Source organism: Sminthopsis crassicaudata, chromosome 6, assembly GCF_048593235.1.
Source record: "Sminthopsis crassicaudata isolate SCR6 chromosome 6, ASM4859323v1, whole genome shotgun sequence".
In the NCBI taxonomy this organism is placed as follows: Eukaryota; Metazoa; Chordata; class Mammalia; order Dasyuromorphia; family Dasyuridae; genus Sminthopsis; species Sminthopsis crassicaudata.
The window spans coordinates 79,975,821-79,999,126 of record NC_133622.1 but is presented as its reverse complement, the minus strand read 5'-3'; the positions used below and the strand labels follow the sequence as shown (position 1 = coordinate 79,999,126).

Genomic DNA, 23,306 nt, shown 5'->3' with positions numbered 1-23,306 from the left:
TAAAACATCCAATCTAGTACCCATATTAGTCACTGTAGTCATTTGTGTAGATAATTCTTCTAATTCTCCTTATTTCACTCTTTCATACAAATCTTCCCATGTTTCTCTGAATTCCTGGTTTTCATCATTTATTCCTAGCACAAGAAGCTTCCATTTCATTCAGATACCACAGTTTATCTGGCAATTCCCTAATAAAGGAGGCAGGTGGTGTTGCCCAGCCCTTCCTCACATAAATCCAGTTCCTTACATTTCATGTCACCTTCGTGATGTCATGGTGCTCTTCAGGAAGGAAGAACAAACAACCGTAGGCACCCACTTTGCTTTATTTTTTTTGTGCTATCATAGATTCAGCAGACATTGACGCCTGAGCCTTATTTTACTCTTTCTGTGAAGTGAAAGTGGTTGGATTAAGTCTAAGATTCTTAACCTGGGATTCATGAAATTTTTATAAAAAATATTTTGATAATTCATGATTATTGGTTAATTTTTTTTAAGTTACTGTAACATGGTTTAATTTCACTTTTATTTGCATGCTAATGTCATATTTACTGTCATATCATATGTTTTTGTTTTTTAAATTTCTTTTGGGAAATATTTTAGTTTTGAGCAGCCTCCTCCTCTGACTTTAGGAACAATTTTCTCTTTTTTAGCAAGTATCTTCTCAATGTGGCAAGGGGCACTTATGGATGGATTGATGTGGCCATGAGCCCTATAAGTATGCCTTCACATTTTGAGAGTCTTGTTAGCCTAAAGAAAATCAATGATAAGAGAACCCTTTAAGTTCTGTATTTTTGATCATATGTATTAAAAATTCGGCAATAGAGGCAGCTAGGTGGCGCAATGGATAGAGCACCCACCCTGAAGTCAGGAGGACCTGAGTTCAAATGTGGCTTTAGACACTTAACACATCCTAGCAATATTTTTAGACCAGCAATTATATTTAGTCCTGCTAGCTGACCCTAGACTCGCTGTCTTTTTTGGATATGCCCATCCTTAAAAAAAACTTTCATGAGTGTCCTTAAAATGGACTTGGGGTTTTGAACCTCTTGACTTACATGATTTTTCACAGTTCACCAGATGAAATGAGTATCTTACTATTTTAAATGATTACCTAGGATGTTTAAAGGGGGAGGAAGAGTACTGGTTTCTGAAAAAACATTCTGAGAATAGGTCTATAGATTTCAATTACCAAAGATGTTTAGTTAAAAACATGATGATCTCAAAGGCTTCTTATAGCTTTAAGATCCTAGGATTATAATTGAACTATATAACTACACTATACTATACTATGTACTAATTCAGAGAGTTGGTATAATTAAAGCAAAAGAGTAAGAAAGGAAATGAGGTAGACTAGGTGGAAATGTTTGAGGTGTAGATAAGAGGGCCTCCTCCCTTCAAAACCTACTCTTTTACAATTTCTTTTCCCTGGTCTAACATCCTGAAACTTACTTTCTCCAAGGAGATACTCTCTCTTTCTAGGTTAGAATGATCAATATATATGAATATTGAAAAGCTATTAGAGGTCATAGTGAACCTCAAGTTGAACAAGAAAGTTATGGTATCATAGATTAAACTTTTCAAGGGACTTTAGAGATCATCTGCCTTTTCAGATGAAGAATTTATGTCTAATCTACTTGTTCAGGCACAACGTATTATATAGAAAAGAAAAAATTACCTTCACTTCAAGAAAATAGTCTCTCTCTGGGTTAGAATGATTAATGTGTACGAACATTCAGAAGACATTAGGGGTCACAGGGAACCACAAGCTGAACAAGAAAAGTCATGGTATCATAGAATTTTAGACTTTTCAAAGATTCTTAAAGATCATCTGACTTTTAATAGAGGAAGAATATATGTCTAATCTTATATTAGGCAAGAGAGTACATGGTAACCTCAAAGGGGACCAGTATACTTGTGATGAAGATGTACTTTCATTAGTCTGTCCTCACTCTTCTAATTGCTCTCCACTCTCTCACCCCCCCCCCCCCCCCATCTTGTGACCCAGAGAAAATTTCCTTTTTGAGGAAGCTGGCACAGGTGAGAAATACAAGGCTCAGCTCTGAATAAAGCCAAAGGGGATGAGACCCATAATCTTGGTTTCATTAGCACTGATCAGCCAAGGCAACTTACAGGTGGAGTCCTACCAACGGGACAGTGTTCCGTGCTGGGATTCCATCCCTAAAGAGGAAGGTAGAGATTGTGATTTTAGCTTGGCTAAAAAGAGATGAAGAAGAGATTTCTGACAGCTGGGATTCTAAGGAGTTATGAAATCCCTGGCATCTTGATGTTTGACTGAGATCAGATGTGGGGAATGTCCTGCGGTCCTCGATTAATTTCATCCCCTCGTCAGGCCTGCTCCCTAGAAGTGATCTCCCTCCTAGCTGTAGCTGCACAAACCATATGGCATTGAAATTGGTGTCATCCTTAAAGACCCTGCTATCACTCAGTCGATAACTAGTGGGTGTATGAGGTGGTGTGCCTTGCCGTGCATCCAAGATGGGCATGAGATGGGGGTGAAGGCTGATCTGTGTCTGGGGGTCCATTTCCATTCCTGTGTCTGTCTTCTCTGCCTCTTTCTGGTCGGTCTTTGTCCATCTCTTGTGTGATTCTCCATTCATGTAAGTTTTGATTTTCTTAAAACCCTATAAATCTTATCCTAAGTTTTAAGAATTTTATGGAATCTCATTCTTTTATCATGAAGCTGGAAATAACCATCATCCCACTCCCATAAAAGTCTCCATTTAAACCAGCACTGGGCACCTTGACACTTTTTGGCAGGGATCAAAGGTTTTAGAGCCAAAGAAACCATTTAATCTCATTGTTCTTGTACCAATAAGTAAACTGAGGCTTAGAATGGTTGCATGGTCTTTATACAGTTAGTTACCCAACTGCTGAATATCAGAGAGAATTTAGATCCAAGTTTTCCTGACTCAAGGTCCACTAAGCCAGGCTGCCTCACTCAGTACATCCAAATGGTGACAGCTGTCATGAAAGCACAAGGCCTTTTGCTTAATTTAACAGACAATTATCCTGCCAATAGGATTGTAATTAATTAATTTGCCAATAGTCATGCACTATTTATTAATATTCACTGAAGACCCCCCTCCCTAACAATGTGTGTATGTGAGAAGAAAGGGAAGACAACCTTTGGTGTGCCCATCTATACATGAGTCTATACTTAACTTGTTGAATATTTTATTTGGCTTGAAAACATTGTGAGAAAAGATGAGGTTTCAGTGAGGCAGGGAGCTTGTTTCCAATTCTTATACATGCTTGTTTTGTTTTTTGAAATGATTTCTTTCTCCTGGGTGCAAATCCTTGATGCATTGGAAGGGAGAGCGAGCTCTGTTGCTGTCTATTGGGAAAGCTCAGATTCAGCACACCGGAAGTCTGCAGTACTCAATATATAACTCCTCCAGATAATCAGGCTGCTCCACAGTTAAATTAATTAGAAATTAGTGCCTCTGCTCTTTGTCTTCTCCTCCAGAAGCTCTTATCTGTGCAGGGGAAAAAAAATCCCCAGCAACCATCAATTCTGCTTGCTTGCAGTATAGGAGAAGAAAGTAGTGTGTTTTATATACATACATATATATATATATATATATATATATATATATATATATATATATATATATATATATATATTTTTTTTTTTTTTTTTTTTTTTTTTTTTTTGCCCTTGTTTGTTAGGAGGTAGTGTGTTTCCCATCTTACAAACAGCCTTATAATTCAAGACTTTGGATCTTTCTTAATCAGGGAAGGAAGGCTGGTGTTTACTTTGTTGTGCTAGAAAGACACTAAAGTTAGTGTTCCGTGATTTTTCTATAGCATCCCCCCCAATAGCTCAACAAATTTTAGACATCTCTGTCATAATCGCAATACCACTGTGGTAGAAATGCAACAAACAGGTGATAGCAAGTACTATGCCTATTTATAAACCATCCACTTATGCCTTGCTTTGTGCAGTAAACATGTTTTTGAAAACTATAATGTAAAAAAAGAAAACTATGATGTAATTAAACCAGAGATTCTTTATTCGTTATGTGTCATAGACCCCTCAGCAATCTGATGAAGCTTTTGGACTCCTTCAAGTATTTAAATGCATGATATAAAATAAATAGAATTACAAAAGATGCCAATTATATTGAAATTCAATTCTTCAGCTATTTCAAAAAAGTCTACAGACACTGACTATGATTCCCTGGTTTAAATGTTCCTGGGGTGTTTGTTCTTGAAAAAAATCTGATTGTAGCTCTTTTTGTAAAGTGACCAGTCCCTTCCTAATTATCTTTTGTGAAAACCTGGATGTTCTTACATGAGGCTGACATAAAGGAGAACACATTTCTACTGTTCTGTCTATCATGAATAAACCTGGTGCTAGTAGTTTAAAGGGTTTTGTTATTCAACAGAAATTGTCAGATGAAAATACTTGCATATGTGTTATTTAATTCTCATTGTAAGCCTAGAAACTCTCTTTAATCTCAAGACATAGAAGCTAAATTAGATGTTTAAGGAAATATTTGTAGAGAAGATGGAAGGATGGATGGATGGATGGATGGATGGATGGATGGATGGATGGATGGATGGACAGCTTGCCTTTATCTGTGTTTGAATGCAGATATAGAACCAGACATATATGTGTCTTTTCTCTTGTTCACATGCAGATTAGGATTAGCTATTTGGCCAATTTTCCACTGAAAACATTTCCTCTTGCAAAGATTTTCTTTGGAAACCTATCCCATAGGACTCATTAAAGCATAGTCTACTCTTAAGTTTTCCTTTAGCCTCAACAATCACTTTAATTATCTCCTGTATAGCTATTTTCTTTGGAGTAAGGAGATGTCCCAGTCATTATCTTTTTCTACCTGGAAGTAGATTCATGAGGTCCTTAATAATGTATGTAGAAAACCCATTTTCTTCCATTTTCTCTTTCTGAGATAGTGGGGTAGTATAGTGGAGACAGCATTGGGTCTGGGGTGAGGAAAATCTGAGTGAAGATCCTCATTCAGACACTTAACCAACTGTGTGACTCTAACAAAGTCATTTGCCATCTCTTTTGCTCATCTGTAAAATTGGGATAATAAGGATTCAGTGAAATTATAATTATAAAGCCCTTAGCACAGTGTAGAATGTAGTATTGTGTGACTGTTGATTAATATAATTATCATCATCATCATAATTATGCTTTGCAAATTTTATATAACATAATATATAAACTGTATTATTGCTTATTATTATTATTATTGCTTCTAAACCTCTTCTGTTAGTACTTACCAGCATCAAATCCTGTAAAATGTCTTTGACCAAATGTCTTTCGGCTAGCTTAAATGCTCCTAGGAAGCAACTGCTGTGATCCTCTCACCATCTCCCAGGGAAGACACATCAGACTCTTTGCTGGACATCCCCAGGGCCCTTAAAGTACTGCCTCCTGGGAGCTGCTGCCTGCCGGCTGGGCGGTACCCAACTAAGCTGGTGTGTGCCAGCCACAGAATCCCAGAGGGAGGGATGACTTTTGGGTCATTAGGCCAATGACCACTATTGTGGTAGCTCCCTACTTCAGCAGTCCCCCTTGGGAGGGTCATTTGGTCTCTCCATGAAGCCCTCCCTCTGCCTCCCAAGGCTGCCTTTCCCATTCCTGAATACTTCTGATTGTTAGGAAGTTAAAGTCAGCCTCTCCCCAGCCTGGTCTTTCCTTATTTCAGCTTTTAATTATCCCCAACTCTTACACAGCCTGGGATCCAGACCTCCTGCATGTTACATCTCCCTTCCCAGCTCATGTCCTTCCCCATCTGCTAAAGATGATTTCGCCTCCATTCAAGATGCTGGCAATGCTCTCGAGAGGAGGATGCCGGGCAGGGGGAATCAGGAGCTCTCTAGGGTCCCCGCATTGCAGAGAGAAAGCAGAGTGACTCCCGTCGTAGAATGCCAACAACATAGGATCCTATAGTATGGCTGCTCTTTGAGCTGGTGGGAATGAGCTTCAAATCCTGGCAATGGCATTTACTAGGCAGGAAACCCCAACCCGAGGGACTCAGACTACTTCCAGTTTATTTATTATGGAGGGAGATACTACTGGGGGACTTGGAAGTCAGGAGACATCGGAGTTGGTCTGACCTCTGACGTTTAGAACTTTAGACTTTGGACAAATCATGGAACCTCTGACCCCCAGAGTCTGTCTGCATCTATTAAATAGGGATTGTGAATGCTGTACTATCTATCTTTTGGGGCCGTTGCCAAATTGAAATAAGATTGTGTTAAGTAAAGCACTTCCCCAGTGACATCCCAGCTTTCGTCCTCCCCCTTCTTACCTACAGATCCCTGGGAGTCTAAGACACAGCTTTCTTAGGATTATAGGATCATTGGTGTAGAGCTGTATAGGACCTTCAACAGTGCTGAGTCCAACCCCTCCTCCACTCGTTTTATGTTTGAATAAACTAGGGCCTAGAGAAATGAAGGGTCATACAGCTATAAGTGTTGGAGGCAGGATTTGAATTCAGGTCTTCCTGGCTGTACCTTGCCATCTAGCTGCTGCTTGTTAAATTGGAGCTTAGCCGCCCTCCTTAGAAATGAGAAATTTCTGTCTGGAAAATCAGATAGAAATGTCTAGAAACCTTCAGAAGCAGCCAGATTTACATCCAAGTGGAGCTCATTTTTCTTTGACATGATCAGGAAAATTGACCAACATTGGAGAGAGATTTGTGAAACGGTATTTTGCAATGAGAAGAAATATTTCTTGGCAAACAAAATGTCAGGGTTTAAAGGCATCTTAGAAGGCCTGAAGCATCAGTCCTTCCAAAAAGAACCCCAAAAAGGAATCATCCAGTCTCATTTTGAAGACTTCCATGATGGGCCTAGATTTTTATTGACAACCTCCTGGAATAGCCCATTCCATGACTGGGTAGCTCTGATCATTACGAAGTTATTCCTTAGATTGATCAAAATCTGCCTCCCTATAACATCTACCCATCTGTCTCATTAGTTTTCTCCTCTCCTAACCTGGACCACAGGAGCCAAGCAGAATCGTCTGTTTTTAGGAATTTCTAGAATCGATTCCCTTCATAGAGAATGTAGCCCATCATAGTTGCAAACCAGGACTGGTAGCTCTGAATAAGCCAGAATCATGAGAAGAGGCTCCACTCAATTTTTCTCCCCACATTCTTAGGCCCACAATAGGAGCAGTGGGTAGTCCTGATACTATTTCTGCTCATGTACTCAAATGCTTCTGGTTCCACAGCTGCATATAAAGGAAAATAGAATTCTGTCTACTTTATTTTGTCTCTTTAAATGGCATCACAGGAAAATTGCAACTGGCAGAGTCTGCTCTGTAATCCTTGGAAGGGAGCCCTTTACAAAGCTCATTGCATGAACTTCTATGAGAGTTTGCTTATTATCGATATCACCTGCTGATGTTAATAGTCTGAGGGGTCTTATAGATTGCCTCAATTTCCCTTTGGCTACTAGACAGGGGGCTGTCTGCTTACTTAGATTTAACTTAGCAGCTAGGATAACAGAATGGGATGGCATGTTGTTAAGTGTTCTGGTTATAATGGTTTGACATCCTTTTGAATTGTAGGGCAAAATAGAGTAATCCTAAACTTATCACCCAAGAGAAATGTTACTAAATAAATCTTAGCAATTTAAAAAACATAAACCCTACTCTTGTTTTTCCTCATCCCAATTCGGGGTATAGTCTGTGTACCTGGCCTGCCCAGCCACAGAGTCATGTCAGAATTGGCCCTTGAATTTAACTCCCTTCTATGATACACATGGGAGTGGTTATTCAGCTTTTACCTGAAAACCTTACATCCATTCACCTCAGGAGTAGCTCCATTTGGGAAGCTTTTCCTCATATCTAGATTATATTTGCTTTTTGGCACCTCCACTCAGGTACCATGAAGAACAAAGCTAAAAACTCTTCCCTGTGACAGCCTTTCAGATCCTTGAAGACAATCCTATTCTTTCCGTCTGAGACACTGGGCTAGATCCCCATTTAGCTTATTGTTGTCCTTTCTACGGTAGCAGCCAGCATTTAGAAAGAAATTGAATCAAATATTAAACCTCTGCTATCCATCCCACAAGTCATTAGTTTAGCTCTACCTTGCTTCTTTCTAACCATTCCTTCCTTTACCCATTTCCTAAGTTTTAATTTTCTAGATGTCTTTTCTCTTTTCCTTTTTTTCTAGATCTTTTTTCTTCATTTCTAGCATACTAGGCTAGATTGATTCCCAGTAAGGTTACTCATCTCCCTGGCTTTTAAGTGCAATATTACCTTTTGCTTTGCAAGGACCTAGGATGAAGGGGGAGATCCTCAGCCAGGTAAAAGAGGCTCATCTTAACACTAGTAGATTTCCAGTGATATTGTATGGTTCTGAGTGGACTGCTGCCATCTTGAAAGGGCTGACATGAAGTCACCCAAAGAGTACTTCAGAGGCTCTGGTAGTGATGAGTGGGCTATCATCGATGCTTCACAAATGAAGACTTAAGCAGCAGAAGTGTTACACATTATAGGGACTAGAACTTGATGTGTGATGAAACTCTCTCTGCCAATGCAATTCAGTATCTTCTCCACAACATACTCTCAGACAGCACCTACAACGTAGTGATTTGTCTAAGGTTCCACAGCTAGTTATGTGTCAGGGATAGAATTTGAATTCAGGGTTTCAAGACTGCTTCTCACATACATCAAGAACCATAGAACTGTACAAATTTTAAGGAGATAAATTTACGCTGTACTATAATAAAATTGCAGCTTATTAGCCTACTCCATTAGAACTTTTTTGATGTCAGGAGAACAGAAAGACCCTCCCTAGCATTTTGGATGGTTTTCTTCAAGCGCCAAAGAGGCAGGAACGGATTGCTATCCGCACCATTGGACACATCAGTGAAAACACAGCATTTGTAGCATTTTTGAAACAAATTCTAAAAAGAAAAAAGCCCGGAAAGAGCAGATAAACTTGGTAGATGAGGGAAAGAAAGAAACTGAGTGTTCTGTCTTCCTCCATCCCCATCTCTCCTCCACCTTGCTTAGGAGACCAGAGATCCTGTGGGACCAGAGATCTGCTCTTGCCCTCTGTACCTCCTCTCCCCCGCATATCATCTGGGAGCTGGAGTACTCCCTTTACAGTCATAGAAGGTTTTCCCCAGGCATCAGTCATCTCCCTGGAGGATCATTGTGGCGTATAAAAGTGGAGCGTTATACTTGGGAAGGTCTATTCTTATGCACTTCTCTGTCTCCTTATGCTGTTTTCTTTCTCCCAAATTTGCACTTGAGTGAGATGTCATCTGCAATAACAGTGAGCTACTGTTAGAAGAGATGGGGTCACAGTTAGAGACCTTGCCCATTTTAAATGAATTCTGTTTACTCCTGCACCGAAGGCCTGCAGAAAAGCTGAAGGAGAGCTGTGCAGACAGTGGGGTGTAAACACATCCCCAAAGGGTACTACTGGGTCTAGGGGAGTCGCCTTTTATGGATGGGGGCAGAGTGATGCTGTTTGTAATTCTAGCATCTGAGGAGCTCCTATAGATGACTCAAGCTTTGTCTGGTGACTTATACCAGGAGCCTAGAATACAAATACAGCCTCAAATCATGCAGCTGGCTACCATTCATTTTTCTCCCTTGGACAGAACTGGAACTTTTAAAAATTGCAGCAGCTCCCCCAAACCAGGGGGCAGGGCTCAGGTTTCTTGTTCTTGAAGTTCTGAAAGTTTTGTCCTTATGATACTGAAGTGAGATATGGAAGCACTACAGAATCCTATGCTCAAAGGCATGAGAAATGCTTGCTGACCCTCTGCTCCCTGCCTCAGTAGCTCCCTGCCAGGTCAGGATGTGAGCAACCTCTGCCAGCCTGCCAGGGGCTGGGAGTCTGCCCAGAAGCTACCTACTCTGGATCTCCACCAGTGAGATGACGGGGAGTGGGCCACAGAGCCACAAGGCCTCAGGCAAATTGCTGAAATTCCAAAAGCCTCAGTTTCCTCATCTGTAGAATGGGGCAGTTGGGCTCCATGACCTCAGGCCCCTTCTGGTTCTAAACTTCTGGAGCTCTGATCTTTGGCCTCTTTGTTTTTTTGTTTTTTTTAAAAAATATATCGCTTTTTGTTTCTGTCACATTTTTACACTTTTAACAAATCATCTGGTTTGATTTTTATTCTTTTTTAAATTTTAAAATAAGTTTTATCAGCATCTTCTCTTTTTATATGACAGTCATTACTAGATATACTGCCATATCCCATCAATTATCATCCCTTCTTGTCAGAAACAAAACCAACTGAGGTTGAAAACACGGCCAACAACAGACACAGAATTCTGCTTCTGCCGTCCCCGCCTCTGTTCTCTAGGCCCAGGGCTGATCCTTGCAATTGCAAGAGCAGAGATATGGGGTCAGAAGGAGCCTTGGAGACCGCCTCCTCCCACCCCTTCATTTTAGAGGAGAGAAAACAGAGGCCAAGATAGACCAGGTAACGTGTACAGGGTCACATCATGGAGTTGTGCATGGAGGGTGGCCTGGAGTCAGGAAGATTGACCTTCATAATGAGGAAAGAGAAAGGGAAGGTGCTGGACTTGGAACCCCAGGCCCAAGGCCTCCAGCAAGCCCTTTTTCCTCCTGCAATTTGAGGAAGTTGCCCTCAATTGCTCCGTTTCTAGGATGCTATGAAATTGTCTGGTTATCTCCTAGGAAGTGCTTTCTTTTGCACCCATGATTTTGTTGGTGTGGGGGCTCCCTCTGCTTGTCCAAGTCCCACAACCATCACCCTCAGTACCTTAATGTACAATATTTATAGATTGTTAGAGGCTAAAAACTCCACTCTCGGGATCCAGTCCTCTGAGGACGTGCCCTTCTGGGCTTGGTAAGCTTCATCCAGCACGAGACACAGACCTATTCTTTTCCTGCCTCCAAAGCCCAGTTTCTGCCCTTGAGATGCCCCTCCAGTCATTAGTGCAGTCCTTTCTAGGGAATGGAGAGGACCCCTGAGAGCTGGGAAACAAGAAGCACATCCCCAGGAGGCTATGCCGAGGGAGGGAGCGGGCTGGCCTGGCCCACTGCCATGCCTAAAGCAAGCGCTTACCCTCACTTGGGAGGCTCTGAGATGAGGCTGACAAGATACCTAGCTCAGCGTGCCAGGACTAACCGGGGCGCGTCAAAGACCCCCAAGGAGGTCAGCTACAACTCCCTACCCTCTGGGGAATAGCTGCACATGCGGAGGCGGACTGACAGGATGGCTTTCCCCGGCCTCCCAAGAACAGCGCATCTGAAGGGCAGGGAAGGGGGGAGTGTGAACTGATGCGAAGCAGGGGCACAGTGTACTTACACTGTGACCAGGACAGGTGTTCCAGGCTTGGCCGACTCTGTGACTTCATCTGGGCTTTTCTGGCAGAGATGCATGGTGGTTGGCTGTGTCTTCTCCAGCTCATTTTACAGATGAGGAAACTGAGGCAGATGGGGTGAAATGATGTGTTCAGGGTCACACAGCTAGAAAGTGTGACCTTTTTCCTTCCCCTTCCCCCTGCCTTTTTCCTTCCCTTTCCTTTCTCTTTTCTCTTTCTCTGCTTTTTCCTCTTCCTCTTCTTTCTTTTCCTCTTCCTTTTCCTTTCCTTCCCCCTTCTCCTTTCCCATTCCCTTTCTCTTCCCTCACATTTATCAGTAACATTTCACCCATATGTGGCTCAATTACCTATAATGCCCCCAGGAGTAAGTTTGGGGGCCTTCGCCCTGGTTAATGAAAGAAGAGACCTTGAGGTTTTGCTCATTTGTCCAAGGCCACAGGAAAGTCAGGGACACATTTAGCAACGGATAGGAAAATCATTTTGATTCCCAGTCCAGAGCTTAAGGATCCAGACTGTGTTCCCGTCTGCGACATTTGTTAATTGTTCATTTCAAACAAAACATAACAGTGAATCCTTTCTTTATGGCTGCTTGTAAACATTTAAGATGCCTGTAGTTACCCATAACCTTTGTTTGCTCATCACTGTCAGCTGCCTTGATGCCTCATTGCTTAATCTCCTCCGTTTCACCCTCCATGCAGGGAAGATTCAACTCCTTAATTGGGATACTCTTGTTCTGAACTTTGAGCCATCAAAGAACAAATGTAAATAATCTCAGAGTGGTCACTAGTTGAGGGAGAAGCAGTAACTTCAGTAAATATTCCTGTTCTAATTCAGAAGGCAGGGAGACACAATTGGTTCTTAAGCAAATAGATTTTGTCAGTTAATTAGTTTACAATTTTAAATTGTTAGTGTCCTTCAAGAAACACTAAGATGAGAGAAACAGACTTGATACCATTCAATTACAGAATGGATAAATTAATGAAAGCAAAACTCTTTTTGGGAGACACAGAGGTCTTCTAAGCTAGAAAAATATCTGTTTTTCTGTTAAGGAAAATAATCTGGTTTTGGAGGGAAAACCATTCTTTTTTCCATGCCTGTGATTTCACATTTTTCATGATATATTTAAATATAGATACAGTCAAGCTTAGGAGAATGCCCTTGTTCTAGTTTCCAGGTTACTTCACTCTGCATGTGGAGGCACCTGCTTTGACCTAAACTATCCAAGAATCCAGGAAAGAGCTTTGTAAATGGGGTTTATGGCAGATAGCTGACTTTAAAGTAAAACTCAACAAAATGGCATCAGTTGGCCAATGTGTTTAAACAGAGCAGTAGTCCTCTTACATAATATGTCCAGTTTCCTGGATTTGGGTTTTTTGTTTTTGTTTTTCAAAGCTAAATTTACCTATTTGAGCTCTTCATTTAAGAAAGCTCCAAATACCTTTTCAGTTAGGGAACAAGCTACTCTAAGGGGGGAAAGAACATCTATATGGGAGTATTGGGGGGGGAGTGAATAGGAGGTTTTCACTGAGCATAAGCTTGACCTTGCCTCATTGGTTTCATAGTTCTCCTGGGCCCTCCAGCAAAATCCTTAGTTGCTATTGAATACATAAAGGGAAGGATAATCATAACCAGCTGTCCTCTGAAAAGCCCTCTCCTGAGGGTCTGTTACTTCTGAGGGATTACTTCTCTACACCTTTTTGGGAAGGAGAGCACTGAGCAAATGAATGTACTTTTACTAGAATGGTGGAGCTCCTTGGGATTTTCTTTCCTTTGAATATGCAATCACTACTCACCTAAATCCTGTCACTCCCACTAGCAGCAAACACTTTGCTAGCTAACATTCTATGCTGACAATGGAGTCGACTCAAATCATTTGAGCTGGACGCGACTTAAGGGTTATCTTATACAATCCTCTCATTTTACAGATGAGAAAACTGAGACCCAAAGAGCTGACACAGTTTTTCCAATTGTTTAGTAGTTGAGGATGAGCCTTCTAACTCCCAGCCCTGTTCTGTCTACTGTGCTGTTGATGGACAGACTCCAGAGATTCAGTCCACAAATGCTTGGCTTCCTATTGAATCTAGCTTCTCAGCGGTTCTCAGAGCTGTCAACTTAACAACCAACAGTCTACCCCGTAAACAGAAATGAAGAACATGGCAAGGTCATTAGTGAAAAAGGCTTTTCACACATGAAATCACCGTGTGTCTAAGCACTGTACATATTTCAGTAGCATGAAACCGTTTGTCAGATCACCTAATCTGCCCAGGTGTGGAGTCAAATTTGAAGCCAGGTCATACAATGATTTGATTGTTCCAAATAGAAAGCCATATCTCCTAAGGCTAGTTTTTGTGTTCTAGTTTCAGTGCATGTAAGAAAAACAAACTTGTAGACCCAGTGCTTTATAGTGATTGGGAGCAGGGAAAGGGAGACAAGCAGACCATTTGTATCTATATTAATGGCTGTTTCTTTCTAAATTTCATCAGAAATAAATATTATTTTTCCTTTATCTTCATTTGCTTTTTTTTCCTCCTCCTATTCCTTATATATATCTACTCCAGAAATTTTCCATTTAATTTTAAAGATAGTTTTCAGCACAGATAAGAAGTTGTGCAGGGATAAAATTAAGGTTATCCCAGCGGGGTGGGGGTGAAAATTGGCCCATTTAGTTGGTTTATGAATTGTTTTGCTTGTTAGACTCAGTTTTTTCCACCTGATTATGGGAGATTTCTTCAGCCGTAAGGAAAGCAGACAACAACATTATCTAGGGAAAATTTGTTTCACTGAGGAAAAGAAAATAAAGGAGTCACAAGCTTCCTGAGTCATTAAGAAATATGGTGTCTGAAACTTGGGAGAGAGCCCACTAATCATTGCAAGAAGTGGTGCTTGCCACCTAAGGGGAAAATATTAGAACACTGAAATCATATGTAATTTCAGTATCTATTGTGTTTCAACTAATTAGGGCCTCTTTCTATTTAGAACTAACACTGATTCTTTATCATATGATTTCTTTGCTTCCCAGAAAGTCTGAATATTAAAGATATATCCAAATTAGATATTTGGAATAGAATGTTGCTGCTGATGACGATAGTTCTTTTAGGTTCATATATTTTGACTACATTATTTCATTAGACTTAAAACAACACAGTGACAAAGGGAATGTAGATGCTGGCTCTCCCAGTTTACAAAATAGGACAGAGAAGCCAAGAGCACTTAAGGTGATTTGCCTGTGATCAAGACAAAAGTCAGTAGTAGATCTTAGCTTGTCTGGACTCCAGATCCAGTATCTTAAGCAATGTGCCCCACTTTTCCCACTTTTGAAATTTAGAAATATGTACCACTTACTCTTTCTGATTGTGAATCTTCACAGACTCATATGCCTTCGGTGTGCTTTACTAGGGTTGTACACTTTCTTTTTTGGAATGGGAATTTAAATTAGAGTATAATTCAGAAAAAGAGACAACAGAGCTGTATTTAAGATGAGATCCTTTCTAGTTCAACAAAGAGCGAAAATTGGCGCATTGCATTACTGTTATGATGCAACAATCTTTGTATTCTCTTATAGATAACAATGAAGGGTTCAAGAAAGTTGGGAGGTGTGTGATGGTGGGGAAAATGGAACTAGGGGAATAACTTGATTTACCAGAAGGAAATTTTATATGTATCATAATTTTACTACAAATGTGAATCAGAGGGAGTTCATACTTTGAGACAAATTTACGGTTAGCAGTAAGACAAAGGCCTGTTTTACTGCCATATCTTTACTTAATAAATCTTAATTACTATCTCTCCATAAATTAAAGTGTTTAGCATGCTGTATTCTAATCATCAGAGTTGTCAGTATCTAACATTAGTTTCACAGAGTAATTGCCTTTTATGCTTTTTTGAAAAGTACCCCCTTAGCCTTTTATTTTCTGTGTAGTGGAGGAATTGCTCGCCAGGTTTTCAATGAGAAGTCCTCCATTTTAAAATTAGTGCTTGGTTTGCAAAAATTTAAATACAAGTACAATGAATCCTTGGATAAAAGAGAGAAGGAGAAGTTGAATTAATTTAGTATTAGCACTGGAATACTATTTTTTAAAGAAAATGCAGTTTTATTATCTTCAAAAATATTATAAAATATTCCCAGTAGAGTTTATGGGGGATTGCTTTAATGATTTAATGATATTTATTTGAAATTAGTAGCATCTAGTTTCATTCCAACAGTTAATATGCTAAGATCCCTAAAGAATGACTTATTTTATTTTCTTAAGTAGGTTAAAATAGATTTTCTGTAACAATATTACAGTTAATCAATTAAAAAAGGATCTGGTAAACAAAACCAGTGTAACGATATTTACACTATTTTTGGTTAGCAGATCCTTTCTTAATTGATTGTACAAAGGCAAACTTTAGTTCAGTCCAGTTTGAGTCATTACTAATTCCAGAATTTATAGTGTCTGAATTAATAGAGTTTTCCATTATTTCCAACAAGATAACTCCATGGAGTTTTTGGCAAATTTTAAAGCACTATACAAATGTGTTTGTATTGTTTAGGTTCTTTCTGGGAATTCTCTTTCTTTTTAAAATTCCATCCATTTGGTAGGACGGAGCTCAGAGTGGGAAAAGATGATTGGATATTGGCAAATAAATCATCCTGTGACTTAATGCATACAGCCAGAATCCCTGAACGCTTGGTTTTAATTGATAAAGTTTTCCAAATTGCCGGTTGAGTTGAATTGGCTCCCCAATCTGACCTGTCCCCTCAGAGATAACGTCCACCAAATGGAAGGTACCTCTTATATGTCAGTGTATGGGAGAAGCATTTGTTCAGATGGAGCATCTGAGAAGAGGCTTGTGTCCTGTCTCTGTAGGTTCTCAACAAGAGATGTGTGGAGGCAGCCGTGATGACAGGCCTGGCCCTGAACTGCACTGTAAACAAGAAGTCTTTATTTGACAGAAAGCACTACTTCTACGCAGATCTCCCAGTAAGTAAAGCTTGGGGATGTGCCTCCCCTCCACCAGGTAGGAGATGGACTGGCCCTGCAGGAGGAGGGCTCCTGTTTCCTTCCAAGAGCTGTCCATGCCAGCAGGGTCTCGTGCTGGGCCCTGGTACAGGCGAGTGCACCCTGAGGCTGGGCGAGATTGAACGTGATCGCCCTGATTACTGGCTCCGTGCTTGGTCTCATGCTTCTGGGACCTTTCCTATAATTGCGTGGGGAGTGGAGGGAAGCCAATGTTCTCTGATTCATTTCAGACCCAGCATTTGGTGTTAATTGCTTGAGAGGGCAGGCGTAAGTCATGTGCCCATTGCATTGATCCTTTAGCAAATACATGCTTCTAAATATGGTAGTAGGTCCTTTGTCTTCTTTAAGGAACATGTCGGGTAATAGGGATATCTTCTCATTGCAGATCTTCTGTGATCTCACCATGGGCTAGTAAATGGACATTTGTAATATACATACATACATACATACATACATACATACATACATACATACATACATACATATATATATATATATATATATATATATATATATATATATTTTTTTTTTTTTTTTTTTTTTTTTTTTTTTTTTTTGTAGTAAATAGGGGTTTGAACCCAAATGTAGATCAGAAACCTGAACTTGTAAAATTCTAAATCAAACCTAGGGTTATTCTCCCCCCCCAAAAAAAAAAATTAAAATTAAAGCAACAAATATAATGTGATTTTTATAAAACAGCTTACTTGAGCTAGTTTAAACTGGATTAGATTCTAACATTACTGAAACCAAACCAAAGCAAAATTTTGGAGTATTCACTCTTTTGATCACTATCAAAATTGTTACCTTTCTTGGGGCAGGAACAGAGCCTCTTTCCTCTAGACTTTGTATCAGCCACAGCACTTTGCACATAGTAGGTACACAATAAACATCTGCCAGATGTTGAGTGTTATTTGACTTTAGCATAAAATAGTAAGTCTGGTTCTTTTCAGATGTAGATTAAACTATTTCTGGAGCATGATTTCTTCTTATAAGGTAAAACAACTTTAATTTAGGGTGAGAATTTTTCTGATGGTTAGCTCTTCACCTAAAATGTATATTCAAGGCCCAGATTCTCCATTCACTTCTTGTGAGAATGAACAAGAAACTGGGAACAACAGAGTCCATTTTTTAACCATTGACTGCTGTTGATTAGCAGTCAATCATCAAGTAGTTAGTAAGTGCTCACTGTATTTTGCTATAAAAATACACATGAAAGGAAAGAACAGCTCCTGCCCTCAGGAGGCTTACAAGATATCACTTGAACATTTTTTAAGACAAATTCAAAATAGATCATGCAAAGTAATGTAGGTGGGGAAACGAGGTGAAGTCACAAGTAGTTGGGTGGGTGCTTTACCAAGCTGGCACTTGAGCAAGATCTTGAAAGAAGCCAGATATCCCCAGAGACAGAGGTAAGGAGGAAGAGCATTCCAGGCACAAGAGAACCCATGTAAAGGCACGTTAGGAGACACGATGAGAGATGGGACATTGGTGGGGTGAAGAGCTAGTTTGGTTGAACTGTAGAGTTTGTAAAGGGAAGATGGTATGTAAGAAGGCTGGAAAGGTCGGGAGGGGACAGACCTTGAAGAGAGAGCCTCTTCTAGAGGTGAGGGGAAGTTGATTGATTAGGAGAGTGACAGATCTGAACATTAGGAAGATGGCTAAGAAAAGGGTAGATTGCAAAAGAGAAAAAGTTCAGGTGAAAAAATGATGTGTTAAATGGAGAGAAGGAAACCTAACCTATTTGAGACATGTGGTGTGGGTCCAAGTGATAAGACATGGTGAGTTATTGGAAATGTGGAGTGAGCAGGAGATGGGCTTGCTAACCTCGTTGGGCTGGAAAGATGATGGCATCCTCAACAGAAATAAAGAAGTTTCAAAGAGGGCCAGCTTTGAGGAAAAAGAAATTCTTTAATTTGAAACAGGTTGAGTTTGAGCTGTCCACTCAGTATTTTGAAATCAAAATAAGTAGTTGATGATGTGAAACTATACTTTGAAGAGAGATCTTTGCTAGAAATACAGATTGGATTCCTCTTCCTTGAGATGGTCATTGATTACATGGGAACTGATCTAACCAATGCGAAGGTATAGAAATAAAAGAGGTTCCATACAGAAACATCTCCAGTTAGGAGGCATGAAACAACAGAGGAGACTGAGGAACAATTAGATAAGTAGGAGGAGAACCAGGTCAGAATGGGGTGCCCACAGTGTCATGAGCTACAGGGAGATCCCTAAGAGGAAGAATTGAGAAAAGGTGAATTGATTTGGCAGGTAAGCTGTAACTTTGAAAAGAGCAGTTTTAGTTGCTCGTTGGTCATGGATTGCTGAGGGTTTAAAAGAATGTGACCAGAGAGGAAGTAGAGGCAGTTAGAGGCAGTATGCATAGACGTTTTTTCAAAGAACTTCACTAAGGGAGACATTATTAGTATAGTAGAAAGCCAGCCTCACAAAGCCAAGAAATAAATGTATAACAACCACAGCAGCAGCAAACAACAAGAATAGCTTTCGTCATCATAATGTAATGGTGATGGTGGTGATAGCTAACATTTACCTTGTGCTTACAGTGTACTAAGCACTGGGCCAAATCATAATTATTATCTCTTTTGATCCTCGCAGAAACTCTGGGAGGCAAGTGCTATGATTGTCCCCATTTTACAGATGAGGAAACAGATCAACAGGGTCACATAGCTAATGAGGCAGAATTTGAACTCAGATCTTCCTACCAATGTACTGTCCTATATAGCTGCCTCCTACTGGCCCTGTGATTCCCCCTGAGTTTCAGAGAAGGTGCCAGTCTGAGTTGGGAGAGAAAACTGACTCCTTGGAAGTCAACAGCCACTCTGGCGAGATCACAGCTTCAGACCCAGAACGTCTCCTTTCACTAAGGGGAGAGGATGTGAGTCAGGCTTGAACACAATGACAGGTGGCAGGGAGGGAGCCAGAAGATGGAGGAGAGTGAAGTTTACAGAGAAAGGGGGATAGTGGAGGCCGTTGGCTGAAGCAGACAGAGGCAAATGGGATTAAGGATGCACAGCAAAGTTTGACCTTGGGGAGAAGGAGAAGTGACCTCAGGGGATGACATCAGGAGCTTTTAAAATGTAGCATTGGAAGAACTGAACGACCTCAATTTTCTCCAAGAACTACAAACAATAATAAAGTTTGATTCAGAAGAGGGAATAAATGGGTAAAGTTAGAGAGCTTTTTTCCCTTTAAAAAAAAAATAGATTATTATTGCTATCTTTTGTTTTTCTATCACCTTGATTTTTCCCCCATCTCAGACAGCTTCTCCCTTATAGCAGAGGCGTAAGTTAGGGGCTTTTTAATAATGGATTTCTTTTATCTCCTGCCTCAATCAGCTCAGGCAATCGAATTTCTTGGCAGCCTATTTGAGAAGTTGTGTGTTTTTTTTGTTTTAAAGTTCTTATTTATGCTTTCATTTTTAGGTCCTGATCATGTTCATCATTTTTTAAGTCCCCCATAACTTTCTATAACATTCATCAACCACAATATCTTCCACCCTTCTCCCATTGATGGGCACTGACTTTGTTAACTACCATAAAACTGCTGCTATGACCATCTTGTCACATATCAGGCCTTTGTGTCTTTCTTTGACCTTTGTGTACATTAAGGTGATCACTGGGTCAAAGCATATGTTCAGTTTAGCCTTACAAAATGAGTTCTTCACATAGTTATTCACTCTCTATTTTGAAGGTGTGACTCTCACTCTTGTTTTTACCGATCCTTCCAGTCCCCAGTCGTTTGCTCCTTGCCTCCTTCCCTAGAACCCCGGCCCGGGCTGATTTGTGCCTTTAAAGACAATGCATCCATTTCACTTGAAACGAGAGGAGGTGAGGGGGCCTTTGCAACTTCTTTTGGCATTTTTGTTACTACGTGCCGCAGCATTTTCTGGCAAGGGAAGAAGCTGGGGCAGGAAGATACCTCGCATGCTCCGTTTGTTCTAAGGAGCAAAAACAAAATGAGTCTAAATGCTGTAGCGACTGCTGTCGCCAGTGTCGGATGTGGGGACCAGAATGCTTCGCTGGCACTACCTAATAAGGATGGTCTGTCAGGAGCCCAGTAATAAGATGCAGAGTTTAGGCTAATGAGCTAAATGGAAACAATAAATCCTCCTCTGAGGGTCCTCTGACAGTGGGATTATTGTTATTCCTGAAAACAGCACTTTGGCAGGGAAAATGGGCTACTCGTTGTTTATTGTCACTTGCTGTTTGAGGCAGAGGATGACTGTGTTTTAATCTTCCTAATGAGAAACTGGGGGGAGGGAAAGTTGAAGACTAGACTTTTTGAAGATGGGATGGGGAGGAGGGCAGTGTAAGCTTTTTTTTTTTTTTTTTAAGATTAAATAGTATCATCATTTTGTAAAATCTAAAAGAAAATTTCAAAGCAAATGCCAAACTTTTCATTTTTCAATGAGGGATTGGACTCGTGACTGTAACCCATGCTTACATTCAGGCCGGATACCAAATCACACAACAAAGGCTTCCCATCGCTGTGAATGGGAGCCTGACATACAGCCTGGGTGTGGGAGCCCGTTGGAGTCCATCAGCCACCAAAACAGTGAGAATCAAGCAGATCCAATTGGAGCAGGACAGTGGCAAGAGCCTTCACGATGACACAAGGTCCCAGACTCTCATTGATCTGAACCGGGCAGGTAGGCGGCTGCTTCTCTCCACACTTCTCTTTCCGTGTCCCCTCAGCCAAAAACTAAAGTGCTGATGTTTCTCGAAGGTAGAGGGGATGGGCCAAATTGAGAAGTTAAAAAGGAGAAAAAAGAGAGAACTCATGTCCTTGGTTCTTTCTGAGAAGAGGGAGGGAGGAAGGAAGCTGGCTGAGGCAGCCACAATTTAAGTGACTTCCCCAGCATGATCCAGTTAGTAATCTCAAATCAGACTTGTACTAAGGTCTTCCCAGTTCCAGCCCAGAGCTCTATCCCCTGTACCACTTAGCATTCCTTAAGTACTACAGAGTTTTCTTGAGTAAGGCCCAAGTGGTTTTTATCTCTTGATCACATTACAGCCTAATATGTCAAGATGAAAAGCTCCAGTTGGGACTCATTCCATGTCTCTTTGGTAGGAGTCGGCCTTATGGAGGTTGTCATGGAGCCCGATATGTCCTGTGGGGATGAGGCAGCGACAGCCGTCAGAGAACTTCAGTTGATTCTTCGGGCTCTGGGGACCAGCCAAGCAAATATGGCAGGTAGGAGAAGGCAGAAGTGTTTTTCTGTGCTTCCATCCCTCGTCCCTCTTTGCTCCCCAATTTTGTCATTGCTTTTGGGTCTTGCTTTCCATCTGTCATCACCATCTTAGATACCATTTATATCCTCTGACAATCTTTTGTTGTCTTCGATATTTGTTTTTGAATTCCCTGCCTTTTCTGTAATGATCAAAGAGACAGCAGAGATTAGGAGAGAGGGGCATGTGAATTAGAATCAGGAGAATTATATCAATTTCTTGAAGGCCCCAATCTTGTGAAGTGAGGTGTTCACCTGCCTATATAAAAACATAAAGTCTGTCATGATGTTGGAAATATTTCTGAAATGGTATGTTGGAAGAGCAAAGGGTTTCTCCAAAGGTTTTCAGTATCAAGAAAAATTCTTAGATTGCCAGGTTGTATCTTAGGGATACTGAGTAGGTTTGGTTGATGTTGGGGAATGTATTAGTGTGAGTTTAATCTCTTACTTTATTTATTTATTTATCTCATCTTTTTTCATGTGATTTTTATCTCTCTCTGAAACTAGTGAACACCCCAATTTTGGTACTATTATTAGCAAAAAAACAATAGTACCAAATTTGGGATGTTTACAGTTCTTAGAGATTACAGACTGTCATCTGAATATACACAACTTCAGGTTTTTTAGGGTCTTTTCATACCTATCCCCCTCCATCCCAAAAGGCTGACTTCCCCATGACTACTTTTTTTAAAATTCAGTTTTATTTTATTTTCATTTCAGAATTCTCTCCCTCTCCCACTTAGTGTGAAAACAAGAACAAAGCCCATTATAAATATGTATCATCAAGAAAAATAGACTTTCACATTAGCCACAACCACAACAAAATATGCTTTTATCTGTATTCAGACCCCACCCCACCCCCATCTGGAGGTGACCTTTCCATCCCAGATGATTTGCTAATTTCCAATTGCTTTATTTCCCCCACCCTTCAATACAAAATAGTCTCTGAAAGAGAAGGGGGGGGGGGTGGAGCAGAAATTGAGATTGTCTAGTTTTTAGCATCACACAGTTTGGGTAATGGTGAGATAGCCTCCTGCTGTGCCGTCTTAATAATTCACCAACATGATTAAATATAACAGTGACTTTTCTTTGAAAGAAAGGCTTGCTTCCTTCCTTTCTTCCAAGGAAGTTCCCTGAATCCTAGGATCACAAGAGTTAATGCAGGTCGTCCAGTCCAGCCTGCCCCTGATGAGGAAGCCCTTACAGCCTTTCCCACAAATGGCCAGCCAGCTTCTGCCTGAAAACCTCCAATAATCTCCCCATCGGACCCATTCTCCCTCTGAGCACCTGTCATGGGTAAGAAGCTTCTTCCTTGCTTCAGACCCTGAAGTATTTTTGTCCCTTGTTTTGCCCTCTGGGGCCAAGCAGAAAAAGCTGAGTCCTTCCACCTGGTAGCCCTTTGAAAATCTGAAAACCTGGGGCAGCTTGGTGGCTCAGTGGACAAGACAGCTGGATTTGATTATCTTCTACGGTCCAACTCTCCTGTAGAGGACTACAGACAGTGGGGGAACTCTGGGTGAGATATAAGACCCTACAGCCCAAAAAGAACCTGGTTCGGCTCTCAGCTTTCCTGAGAAGTCAGGAGGAGGTGACAACCTGTGTTGGGATTGAAGCAGAGAGATACCAGGTGGCAAAGAGCCATCTACACACAATAGCAAGTTTTTTATGTGGTCCAACATGGGCACTATATAGTCAGCCCATGCGCAGCGTTGCTTTGATTATATAAGGGTATTAG

The 23,306-nt window shown here is 40.7% G+C and overlaps 1 protein-coding gene across 1 annotated transcript in view; it reads left to right on the top strand.

Annotated features, from left to right (window-relative positions):
* Positions 1-23,306, top strand: part of GATB (glutamyl-tRNA amidotransferase subunit B) — a 102,857-nt gene that overhangs the window by 10,437 nt on the left and 69,114 nt on the right. Inside the window, exons 3-5 of the mRNA XM_074274296.1 lie at positions 16,174-16,287; positions 20,794-20,992; positions 21,415-21,537. Coding sequence (XP_074130397.1) covers positions 16,174-16,287; positions 20,794-20,992; positions 21,415-21,537 — 436 coding nt within the window. The remainder of the gene's footprint in view (positions 1-16,173; positions 16,288-20,793; positions 20,993-21,414; positions 21,538-23,306) is intronic.